At 45.7% G+C, this 12,805-nt stretch overlaps 1 protein-coding gene and 1 non-coding gene across 3 annotated transcripts; both read left to right on the forward strand.

The window, feature by feature from the left end:
- Positions 1-821: 821 nt before the first annotated feature.
- On the forward strand, positions 822-12,541 carry LOC135829911 (ketimine reductase mu-crystallin-like). 2 transcript variants are annotated; one of them, XM_065342299.1, is made up of 8 exons: positions 822-1,255; positions 4,074-4,224; positions 5,402-5,464; positions 6,726-6,827; positions 7,170-7,353; positions 9,817-9,938; positions 11,157-11,253; positions 11,480-12,541. In XM_065342299.1, exons 1-8 carry the CDS (start codon positions 1,062-1,064, stop codon positions 11,596-11,598), a joined length of 1,032 nt encoding a protein of 343 aa, XP_065198371.1. In that variant the 5' UTR covers positions 822-1,061; the 3' UTR covers positions 11,599-12,541. The 2 variants fall into 2 exon arrangements, with proteins under 2 accessions (XP_065198371.1, XP_065198365.1); XM_065342293.1 differs by lacking the exon at positions 9,817-9,938 and adding an exon at positions 10,412-10,533 and having other exon boundaries at positions 823-1,255.
- Positions 7,600-7,671, forward strand: Trnaa-ugc (transfer RNA alanine (anticodon UGC)). The gene has a single exon. It is a non-coding gene; the product is annotated as a tRNA-Ala (tRNA).
- Positions 12,542-12,805: the final 264 nt, after the last annotated feature.

Raw genomic sequence — 12,805 nt, forward strand, 5'->3', positions numbered from 1 at the left:
CTGCCACTGCACTGAGTGCCAGAGCCAAAAATTAACTACATGTACTAGTACTAGTATGCATGAGTACTCGGCGCTAGTGCACTTGCACTGTACGTACTGCTACTGCCGTGCTCACCGTGAAGCGACGTTACGTAAGTAAGCAGTCGGGCAGGCCTGCTGCGCCTCCCTGACAACATAATCATTGAACAAAACCCTCGGAACGCAAAGTGCAGTTCGATCCTGCTGCATGAAGCTTGTAACAGCATTCAACGAGAAGAAGCTCCGAAAGTAAACATACAGCTGCTGAGCCACGGTAGCTCACGGCGGCACTACGGATTCGTGTGCGTTGCCGCTGAACTTGTGACCCTCCGTTCTCAGTCAGGAGTCCCGGTTCCGTGGCAGTCAGGATACTGTGAAGTGGGTGTCCAGTTTTCCGCTTTTGAGTTTTGTCAAGCCAGGGATTCGTTGACGACTCGAGTACTTCCTGGTCAAGCAAAACAATTATTCATGATACTCATTTGGATGAAAATTTTTAAGTAAAAAAGACAATTATTTTGAAGTGGGTCACATCAAGAGTACACAACGTTTATGTACACTACGACTCGTACTCGGACTCTTGCTGGCAAGTAGCATGAAGGCAGTAGCGCCCCAACAAGACATGAAGTATTATTAATTTTTGTTGAAGAAGAGTAGTTGTGGCTGCGATGCGCGGTTTTACTGAGACAGTCTGTCGACGTCTTGTTGCCTACTGAGTCAAACCAGGGTTACCTGCACTGACGTGACCATGGTGACTGTCTGTACTGCACTGTACATAACTTCATAAGTGACGATTGTGGTACATGACTCGTAGATTTCGAAATGATATGCCACGAAAATGTGGGCAAACTTTACAGAATATTTCTAGTGAGAATGGTCAGTCCTTTTCTTTTGGAAGAGTTATCTCCACACTAACAATAGTTATACCGTGTCTTCCAGCAGTGACCCAGTGATGAAAGAGAGCTCGACTTGATAAAATCGACGTCTTTTTGCAACTGGGCCACCCGCAGTACCTGCTCTTGTCACCGAGTCGAAATATTTTCGCAATGGAGGATTATATAATCAGCCATGGCAGTAGTGTGTCGCCGCCCTTCATCAATGCTGCCACCGCCTACAAATTGCTGAACGTGCCTACGCTGATGAGTGAACTGGAGACGGGCCTGCGGAACTTCTCCGCTGGTGAAGCTGGTGGCGTGGTGATGCCCGTGAGGACAGTCATACCAGTTGGAGATGAATCTGGGTATGAAGAATACATCAAGGCGTGTATTTTTAAATTTTCATAAGTTTGAGGGATTGAAAAAGATTGATTGAAAAGAGAGTGGTGACAGTCAGTTTTTTCTTCAGACTTTTCCCGTTTATGTCTTTCCCTCAAACCAGTGAATAATTAACCTGCAAATGAAAAATGAAAAAAACAAGAGAAAGAAAGAAGGACAAAGTGAAAACACATAACAGCAGTACATTTCACCTAGAACACTAACGGCCAAGCTTGGTCACACCAAACACAGCACGTTACTTGAACAATTTCAACCTTATTATACTATCTTTCTGTGCACACAAATTAGGCTTGTACAAACGCTGATAAATAATACCAAGAGTGCATAAACAGGAGTATGCAACTGTGGTTATGGGTCAGTGTGCGGCGTGCTGCCTTCATTACGTAACTTGCCTTTATGACGTTCGGGAAGCATTCACTCAAACCCACAATTTCTTGTACAAGCACATCTGTTTTTGCTCGATTCTTTCCAGTACCTACGCGATCTCTAAATTTTGGTGCGTGAACTCCAGTTCCGTACAAAAGTTCATTTCAAACCAGAGGAAAAGTGCGGTGTTTGATTTTCCGCAGTGCGCGGGCTGCAGCTGAATGATGTAATGAAGGCAGTGCGCCGCGCATCTGGCCCATAGAAAAGAGATCACAGTTGCATACTCTTGTTTGTGGACTCTTGATAATACTAACAAATAAAAAGGTGACAAAACACATTTACTGATGATTTAGGCACAAGTGGCAACAACTTTGCCACACTACACAACAAACACTATTTGAACACTTAGGGTAATAAATAATAATACTATCTTTCTGGACACACAAATTTGGCTTATGAATACGCTGAAAAATTAATAGCTTCCAAAACTTTTAACGTTTAACTGCAACAGATAACCATGACGAGCGCGGCACAAAACAGAAAAACATGAATCAGACTAAGTATGGCAACAGTCAGTACTAGAGACGAAATGATTGTACACTGGAACAAGTTTTCGCACAACACCCTTCAGGAATCACCGTTGTACTAAAGAACAAAGTAAAATTAATAATATAGCAATCAAGGTAGGGTAGCACTAAAATATCAAGGTGTGATATTTCTCACAAAAGTGTGTACAAAACAAGGGTATAAGAACTCAGTGTGGCATGTGTGGATCAGCAACAAAAAATAGTTCTCATACCTTTGTTTTGTGCACACTTTTGTGAGAAATATCACACCTTGATATTTTAGTGCTGTCATTGTATCCTGCTACCCTACCTTGATTGCTATATTATCTACTTTGTTCTTATTTGTTCTTTAGTAGAACGGTGATTCCTGAAGAGCATTGTGCGAAAACTTGTTCCAGTATACAATCATTTGGTCTCTAGTACTGACTGTTGTCGTACTTAGTCTGATTCATGTTTTTCTGTTTTGTGCCGTGCTCGTCATGGTTATCTGTTGCAGTTAAACGTTTTGGAAGCTATTTGTCAGCCTATTCATAAGCCGAATTTGTGTGTCCAGAAAGATAGTACCGTATTTTTCCGGTTGTAAGTCGACCTTGTACGACTAAAAATAGAAGGAAAAAAGGTGGGGGTCGACTTACAACCGGGATTCGACTTATAACCGGGAACTATCAGTAACTTACAAAAAATAACCTGCATGCACTGCATGCATGCACAAGTGCACTATGTGTACACATTTTTTCCAATTTATTGGCCTTTTTCAAGGATTGGGACGTTATAACCTCCATTAAGGAATGTTTACATGATTTGTTGATGTGTTAGTAGCAGGGAGTGGTTAGTAATGCTTCGTTGGGTGAACACTTTCAAACGCAGAATTGAGACCTCCAGATACGGGGGTCGACTTATAACCGGGGTCGACTTACAACCGGGGTCGACTTACAACCGGTAAAATACGGTATTATTACCCTAAAATTGTTCAAATAATGTTTGTTGTGTAGTGTGGCAAAGTTGTTGCCACTTGTGGATAAATAATACGTTTAAAAAATACGTGCCGGAGTATAGAGCTTGTTCAAGGTTGTACCAACGGTCACTTTTTTGGGGTCGCGTGCGAGAAATTTTTGAATCGCTGGTGAACAGGCGAAGCCCAGTTCACGTTCACTTTGTATGGGAATGGATGCATAGAGGTGAAAGAAGCAGTAGAATGGCGCTCCACTTGACATCCGACACTTGTGTTGAGTCAGAGCAGTTGCCAGGCCCTTCCATGGCTTGCGCGAAAAAGAGCAAGCTTCAGAATCGCTCCAAGCGCTGGTGGAGACGAACCTGTCACATTTTGTATACTTTTCAATGCATTTTGACATGCGACCTGTTCACCACAATCTCGGGGTGATCGCCGGGGCGGTGGCGGGAAAGGCGTCTTTGAAAAAGCTCTATAATGCCCATATCCAGTATTTGGCCAAAAAGGTTACCGTAAGTACATTTGTGAACTGGTTTGAGGGAAAGAGACAAACGGGAAAAGTCTGAAGAAAAAATTGACTGTCACCACCAGGACTCGAACCAGGGACCTTTGCTTGTAGCCAGCGATGCTCTGACCACTGAGCTATGGTGTAGTCGTCATCCCAGCAGAGGCCGTTCAACATTTTCTTCAGACTTCGTAACTCACACTTCCTGTGAGTACATTTGGTACCGTATGTTTCATGTTGAGGCACTGTGTGTACTCTGGATCCTGATCCTGAACTAAATTCTGTAGAGTGCTACTGAGTATGCACCATATCCTGGTGAATACTCTGTAGAGTGCTACTGAGTATGCAGCATATCCTGGTGAATACTAGTGTGTCATGTTTTGCCCTTTTCTTTGTAGTGCTTTGGCCGTCATGCCGGCATACAGTTGCCAAGATAGTGGGCTTGCTGTGAAGCTGGTGTCGGTGTTCCCGGGAAATGCACAGCGAGGTCTGCCATCACACTCGGCCATGATTGTTTTGTTCAATGCCGCGACTGGTGAAGTGCTGTCTGTACGTTAGTACACTGTTCTAGATATCACAATGGTGTGCGCGTGTGTGTGTGCGTGTGTGTGCGTGTGTGTATGTGTGTGTGTATGTGTGTGTGTGTGTGTACCACTTCAAGAAGATGTGTGATGCAATGCCAGGATATGATGTGGCAGTCGACTCCTCAGCTTTGCAAGCTGTTGAATGGTGTACCATATGTTGCCAGATATGACCTCCCCCCCCCCCCCCATACTTAGGGTCTCGGTTTACCGGTTCAATAATCCTGTTTGTAGGTCGACTACTAGTACAGTCAGACCTTGCTTATCCGGTCCTCTTTTATCCGGATCCCCGCCATCCGGAAGAAAATCGTTGGTTACCGATTTACACTATAATTATGTCATGCATACATAAGGTATGTGTGTTCGATTATCCGGTTGACTTAAAACATGTAAAATACGGTTCTCCAAGCACAAGGTGCCATGACTAGCATAGCATGTACATGTTTAACCCTTTTCCGACCGGCCAGTCAAAAATCGACGACTATCCGTCGATGACTTTAACAAGCTGTAACTCACTTAATTTTGATCGAATCTGCACCATTTTGGTCTCAAAAGATGCTGGAAAGACCCACCATTCATTTGCAAAAGACCGGAGCGTCTTAGCATCTTTCAAAGAGAGGTTAAAAGTCTCTGAGCGAGGTGTGTTTTCGCACCGCGTACGAAACAAGTTTTCAAATGGTGTAACTTTGGCAATGATTACATTGCCCTCCTAAAACGTTGCCTGGATGCTTCCCTGATGGTATATTCAAAATGTGTTAGCATGAAAGTACAAAATTAAGACTACAAATAGTCCACATGTCGATGAGCCGTACTTCTCTTCACAAAATGGAATTGGAGATGGAGTTTTGTTCCTCTTACAAATGAAAGTTAGAAACTGCTTCTAGAGAATTCCTCATGGCTCAAGCTTTCCAAAAAGCCCAAGTTTGCCAATATCTCCCAAGGGAAACTAAAGTTATCAACAAAATGAGTCGCGGCGTCTTGCTTGGACTGAGAATTTGTCCACTTTGACGGTCGGATAAGGGTTAACTTAGTTCATGTGTGTGTGTGTTGACGCTGCGCCGCTTTTCATTCACACAAATAGTTTATGTAGAGTGTCTTGTTGCCATTAGTAGGTTGTGTTGTAATTGCTGTGCCTTGTCTTGCAGCTTATCGACGGTGGCGTTATCACTGCCATGAGAACCGCAGCCGTGTCTGCTCTGGCCATCAGGGTGAGTGATCTCTATTGTGCAGCACCTGTGCTGGTGAAGTGGAGATTGCTGGCCTCATCCAATGCATGAATTGTATTCCAACTCTTCTATGGGTACCGTTTGAATGCTACAAATCAATGATTATGATTTGGTATGCTTAACCATGAGTGCCTTCCCTTCAGAGTGTGCAACTCCATTGGGTAACGAACCATCAATACGTCTTGTCAATGAGTCTTGATCTACGCCATCGGGCTGTGCTGCTCCATCTGAGCTCTGCATATTCTCAACCATGAACAAATTACTGATAGCTGGTGAGAGAGAGAGAGAGGTACTCTTTTACAATCAATGACTACTTTGTGCGCACCCACAGGAAAGCAATGGCATAGATCAGGAATTTTGGTGGTCAGTGGGTATGGTTCAGAGGTGCACACTCTGGCGGTTATTCACTCTTGGCTTTACATAGCACACTTCACCTATCCACTTGGTAATGGAATCCCTATATAGATCGATGGTAGATACAAGGCACCAAGTTTTGGTCGGGAATGTTGGCTTGACGTACTTGCATCAGCTGTCCGTTTACAATCTGCATCACATAGATAAGATTTCATTCACCTTGCTTGTTTGCCTTTGGATGCCACCCCCATGCCTATATCATACTTTCTAATAGGGGTGAAACGAATTTTAGAACGTTCGACTAGGTTCGCTCCAAAAAGGAGTTGAGGAGAATTCGATTCGCTACATCAGGGTGTCGAAAGTGCGTCGATGCATGCGTAGGTACATGCAGTCCCTTGCTGGTACTGCAACTAACAATGCACAGCCCAGTTAGCCACCCCCAGCCCCAAGCATGCCCCCATTATCACAGCTTTTCTAACAAAGACAGTGATTGCAGATCGTCTAATTCTGGGTTGTTTGAACTTGCCTTTCAGGTTTGAGTCGGAACTTCTCTCATTTCATTTTGGAGATGTTGATTTACTCAAGTATTATGAACTGCGGCTGGCCATAGCAATTTGACTGACATGGATCACTTGTATGATGGGAGGGCATGTGTGGCCACAGGCGGGGACTATATCCGTTGAGAATAGTTCGTGAGTTCGCCAAACGAACCGTACAGTTCGTCAGAATGTTTCGTTCACCTTTGTTAGGAGTCGTTTCAGGCCTAATTTCTTATGACCGCTTCCCCCCCCCCCCTTTTTTTTCTCCTCTATCCTGTAGACCTTTGATTTCCTTTCAGGAGTACGTATTTAAAGCTGCGGGGTTTTGTTTATTGGTATTGCCTCTCCAGAGGTTTTCTTCCACGCGGTCGGGCAAGGTGGCCATAATCGGCTCGGGTGTGCAGGCACGCAGTCACCTGCTAGTTCTGCGTCACGTCTTTGACGTCAAGGAGGTATGCCCGCCACCATCGTAGTACAGTAACAACATTCAGTGTGTGCATGTTGCGCGAGTGCGCTTTTTGCAGCTGGTTCCTGTGCACTATTTACGCAGGAATGTGTCTCATGCTCAGGTTTGCAAAGCATGATTGTGTTGGAGTGAGAACACGTGTAAGTTAGGTTGCACGGACAGTAGTGACCTGCCGAATTCTGCTGTCACCCTGTCCTTTCAATGCCTTTCCTACAAACAGTCGATGTGTAGCTGAACTAGCAAAATCACTGACTCCCAACCAGCATCAACTTGTCTATGCGTGCCTAGTCTCCACGTTTGTGATGCGGGGTTGCCTTGTCTGTTTCAGGTTAGAATCTACAGCCGCACTAAGGAGAATGCACAGAAATTTGCCAGTCAGGTCACAGAGCCGGTGAGCGTGTGTGACACTGTGAAAGAAGCTGTAGAAGATGCGGATGTGATCGTCACTACGACTATGGCAAAGGAACCCATTGTGTTTGGTGACTGGGTAAAGAAGGGTGCTGTTGTGGCAGGTAAGGACACTGTGGATAGTATTAGTTACAGTTCTATACTGCAATGGCTGTACAGTACTGTACCGGCTTCTTCCCCGTGCATCTCTCTCTCTCTCTCTTCTCTTCTCTCTCTCTCTCTCTCTTCTCTTCTCTCTCTCTCTCTCTCTCTCTCTCTCTCTCTCTCTCTTTCTCCCCACCTCTCTCCTTCTTTCTCACCCTAGCTGCGAAATGGACATGTTGCCAGGATATAAACCAAGCTTCATCCGAGGGGGTTTAGCTCAGTGGTAGAGCGCTCGCTTTGCATGCGAGAGGCCATGGGTTCGAACCCCATATCCTCCACATTTTGAACCAGTTTTTAATTTTTTTCATTTGGTACGATTTGTAAACCCGAGTGTGCGTCCCACGGCGAAGTTTTTTGTTTAGGTCATAGTGACTCACCTTTGCTGCATCTCACACGGTTCGCATGTTCAATTTTCCGTATCACCAAGATGATTTTGCGCATTGCTGCTTGTCGTACAAAATTTGAAAAACGCAGGCGAATTTCCTATTATCACCTTAGTGATACGGTAGTGTAGCACTGCATCTATGGGATAACGGGCTTGAGGTTGCACTCGTAATTGTGTTTAGTTTGCCCGCACAAGAGGCTTGGCCTTACGTCGTAAAAAATAAATAAATAAATAAAAAAGGATAACGGGCTATCTATGATTCAAGATGACCTAACCAGAAACGAAACTTCGCCATAGTATCGGTTTTATGCGGCATAGATGCGGCGCTGCATGCTCTGGTTTATGCACTCTTGCTTCTGGGCATCCGAAAATTGAGAGATGGAAGGAAGGAAGAGAGGCGAAAGAGATGGTACTGTCATGTCCAAACACACACAAAGCAACATAGGTGCGAGCATTGAAGGGTATGATGCAGGGATTGTGTGTACAGTAGCATTGAAGGGTATGATGCAGGGATTGTGTGTACAGTAGCATTGAAGGGTATGATGCAGGGATTGTGTGTACAGTAGCATTGAAGGGTATGATGCAGGGATTGTGTGTACAGTAGCATTGAAGGGTATGATGCAGGGATTGTGTGTACAGTAGCATTGAAGGGTATGATGCAGGGATTGTGTGTACAGTAGCATTGAAGGGTATGGCTGTGTTTACATGAAGCGTTTCAACCCGGGTTGAGTTCGACCCGGGTCAGATTTCAACCCGCCATGTGCACAAAGTGAATGGCGCGTTTACATGACGCATTGCGCTTGACTCGGGTTGAAATTTCGCCCCGGGTTGATTTCAACCCTCCCCCCAAGGGGAGGGTTGAAATCAACCCGGGTCAAGAAAATCGTACAAACGTACTTCTGTGCGTATCTCGCGCCAGGTTTGAACAGCACTGCAGATGCAAATTTCGCGCGAACGGATTCACGTGACCATACAGGACTGTAGAAGTGGACTTTTGGCGGCATATCAGTATTTGACCCGGGTCAACTGTCTTCATGTAAACGCTCACCTCTTTTGTCTATCGTACAGACTTTCAACCCGGGCTGAACTCGACCCGGGTTAAAATTTCTCATGTAAACACAGCCTATGATGCAGGGATTGTGTGTACAGTAGCATCAAGAGTACATAAACCAGAGTGTGCAACTGTGCATATCAGATCTGAAACAGCGCAGTTCGTGCACTACGTCACCCTGATGAGATCAGCCAAGCCGCGACTTGCGTAGAGCTCAAATTTTCATGTTTCATAGCCCGGAAATCAGCCAAGTTTGCTTGATTTTAGACGTCCTGTTTCAGGATTTCGGTGTTTTGTGTGACTGTGTTCGCTGCGTACATCCACCGACAAGTAAAGTCACCAGGCTATCCGTCTCAAAAAACCGAAATCAGGACAAACTCAGTGAACTGCACCACCGCGACTGGTTACGCAACTTTTCACCGTACCTGTGGCTTACCATGCCGTCAGAAATGACGTAGTGCACGAATTACGCTCCCACAGGAACCATCCCGAGTTGCACACTCTGGTTTATGTACTCTTGGTAGCATTGAAGGGTATGATGCAGGGATTGTGTGTACAGTAGCATTGAAGGGTATGATGCAGGGATTGTGTGTACAGTAGCATTGAAGGGTATGATGCAGGGATTGTGTGTACAGTAGCATTGAAGGGTATGATGCAGGGATTGTGTGTACAGTAGCATTGAAGGGTATGATGCAGGGATTGTGTGTACAGTAGCATTGAAGGGTATGATGCAGGGATTGTGTGTAGAGTAGCATTGAAGGGTATGATGCAGGGATTGTGTGTACAGTAGCATTGAAGGGTATGATGCAGGGATTGTGTGTACAGTAGCATTGAAGGGTATGATGCAGGGATTGTGTGTACAGTAGCATTGAAGGGTATGATGCAGGGATTGTGTGTACACTGTGTACAGTACTAGTATTCACTATTCGTTGGTCAGTCATCAGTTGACTCAGTAATACTAGCGGCAGTTGTCTCTGTTTCACACAGCTGTCGGCGCGTGTCAAGCTCACTTGTCCGAGCTAGACTGCACACTAATGGAGTCATCCGCGGTCATCGTGGATTCACGCGCTGCCGCCGCCAAAGAATCTGGTGATATTCTCAAGTCGAAGGTAATTCACCAGCCAGTTTGCCAGTTTAATCGCTGAGCAGTGATGCAACAGCAACTGCCGCATGTGACTACGATGGCTATCTAGCTATTGGCTTGTTGAAATAAAGGACGAATCTTTTTAAATCCCTTTACCAGTGGTACTCAGCCTCTCCCAAAGCTGCTCACTTCTCCACTTCGCTAGACCTGCGTTATCCAGTGCTAGACATCTAGGCACTGGTCTACCTTATGACATGAGGACATCACCGGATTCAAAAACCGCGCAAGCCTTTAGGTGCACACAGCACTTCTTTGTGTTGGCACGACCAGTACTGTGGCCAGAGGGGCGTAAATAAAATCTTGTTCTCGAGAGTACAGTATTGCCATCAGTAACATTGGAAATGTCCCTGTACTGCCAGTACTCATTCTGAAACATACTGTGCGCATAGTATACCGGTACTCACACGCTATATTGGCCGTGTTTTCCGGGACGCACAGCTGTCGGCGCTTACAAGCCCACAGACCGCGAGCTGGACGAGACTCTGATGGAATCAGCGGCGGTGATTGTTGACTCTCGCCCGGGCGCCCTCAAGGAATCCGGTGCTGTCCGCATGTCAAAGGTAATCGCACCCTGACCCAGCATGAAGCTCACAGTGAAGCTCACCAACAACTAACTAACTTGTGACTTATTAGTTATTCCTTCATGATTTATTGTGAGGTGCTGTTCTTTTGTAGCAGATACTTCTAGTACCTGTACTGTACTGGTCTCTGTGTTGCAAGGGTTTGCATAGAAGACAGGCTATGCCCAGGCATGTAGCAAAGCCATGCTCCTATCAATACACAATATACTGTACACGGGCACACGATTGACAACAGTTACTATTGCCGGTGTCATTTATTCCTCTTTCACTGCCGAAACGATTCAAACGCTTTTTTCCCAGCCAAAACCTGACCATCGTACTAGCTACTACGCTCCTGAAGACACAGCTCTGTATGACTAGCACTGGACATTGTTCTTATCATCACCCCCATTCCTGCTATATCCACCCTACTTAGCCTAGTAAAGTACAAGTAGTAATCATCGACAACTGGATTGTACTTGGTACTTGGAAGTAGTTTATTCGCTTGGCTAACCCTGTTTCTCATAGCGGGTCTGCTGTGGTGCTGGTATCTGCATTTGGACATATCTTGAGTCTTGACGGTACTCGTTATGACTCTTTATGGTCCACTCCGCTGCTTGCAGGCGGAGATCCGTGCCGAACTCGGTGAAGTCCTTGCGACGCCAGCCGGCGAGCCTGGCGTTGTTCAAAGCGGTGAAACGGTTGTCTTCAAGAACCTAGGTAAGATGACGACAATGCACTGCTTCTCTTGCTTGTTCCCTGTGCAATCAGCAGCAACCCCACACCCTTTCTATATAAGCAGATTTAATGGGAGTTCTAATTAGGCGTACTTGGCCAGCTCGAGGTTCCAATTTCTTAAGACATGCTTATGCGTAGTTCCAAACTTTTTATAATCCTGCCATTATCCTTGCGGATGTTGTTGTTGACTGTTATCGACCTACGCCAGGTTTGGCCATTGAGGACGTAGTTGCCGCCAAGCATATCTATGAGAAGTACCAAGCGGAGAAGGAAGCCGGTGCGAAGCGCGTCATGGTCTGCGTCGGCGGAGTCTGCAGGCTAGAGTGACTTGGAAGCTGAGGCGGCAGCTTGCTCTGTACAAAGTTGCTGGCAACCCATGTACATGCTGGTGCAAGACCGCTGTGTGCGGCCCTGCTTTATCAATTGAAAGTCTATTGTATTGGTCTTAGCTCTCTGCGCTCCCTCCCCCCCCCCCCCCCCCCCCTCCCTCCCTCTCTCCAATGAACCAGCTGATTGTTCGTAGAGATGCTGTATGCTATTGGTGTCCCTGGCTGCTCTCTGTTTTCTATGCAATGTTACGAGTTATATGTTAGTTATCTTATCAATTTTTAAATGTGACAGTGCTGTTGCACACTACACCAAGTCTCTCTCTCTCTCTCCCTTCGCTCCTCTCTCTCTCTCTCCTCTCTCTCTCTCTCTCTCTCTCTCTCTCTCTCTCTCTCTCTCTCTCTCTCTCTCTCTCTCTCTCTCTCTCTCTCTCTCTCTCTCTCCCTCTCTCTCTCTCTCCCTCTCCCTCTCCCTCTCTCTCCCTCTCTCTCTCTCTCTCCCTCTCCCTCTCTCTCCCTCTCTCTCTTTCTCTCTCCCTCTCTCTCTCACTCTCTCTCACTCTCTCTCTCTCTCTCTCTCTCTCTCTCTCTCTCTCTCTCTCTCTCTCTCTCTCTCTCTCTCTCTCTCTCTCTCTGTGCTTTCTGTCTTATTGAAACGACGTCGACGGTGACACAACAACAACAACGAAATGCTTTTATCCTTCAACTCCTTGGAAGTATTTTTTTATTGTGGCAAATTGTTTTCTTATTACTGGAGTTGCACCCTTCCAGGCTATTATTCCCTTGATCAGCAATACTTTTCTGAATGTTCAACGGTATGGATGATTTAACAAGCCCTATATGAGCAGGTGTTGGGATATTACGCTATTTAGAATCTTCATTTGAATCAATCTTCATTCCTGTCTGTGTATGCCCTGATTCTTTGCGAGGTTTGGTTAACATGACATCAGATCAGAGTAAATGGGCTGTATGACGAGCGTGTGTGGTACTGAGCAGGTCGTGAGCACGTGAGGAATGCCAGTGCTTTCACCTGTGCGGACGTGAGGGGTCTCACTAGGCACCGGCGGATTATGCCGGCATAATTTGGTGGTTGAAAATTTGGAGCATAATTTGGCACCCTTTCGGAGGTAGGAGCATAACTACATTTTTGTACCACAGTTCTAGTATGTAGGCTACACAATTGTGTACAATGAATGCACCTGATCAGT

Source organism: Sycon ciliatum, chromosome 1 (assembly GCF_964019385.1).
Source record: "Sycon ciliatum chromosome 1, ocSycCili1.1, whole genome shotgun sequence".
Taxonomy (NCBI): Eukaryota; Metazoa; Porifera; class Calcarea; order Leucosolenida; family Sycettidae; genus Sycon; species Sycon ciliatum.

Bases quoted from the DNA above. Each gene is read 5' to 3' on its own strand.
- LOC135829911 (XM_065342299.1), top strand. From the start codon at position 1,062: ATGGAGGATTATATAATCAGCCATGGCAGTAGTGTGTCGCCGCCCTTC. The intron at 6,828-7,169 runs GTATGCCCGCCA...TGTCTGTTTCAG, and splicing joins ACGTCTTTGACGTCAAGGAG to GTTAGAATCTACAGCCGCAC. The intron at 9,939-11,156 runs GTAATTCACCAG...CGCTGCTTGCAG, and splicing joins GTGATATTCTCAAGTCGAAG to GCGGAGATCCGTGCCGAACT.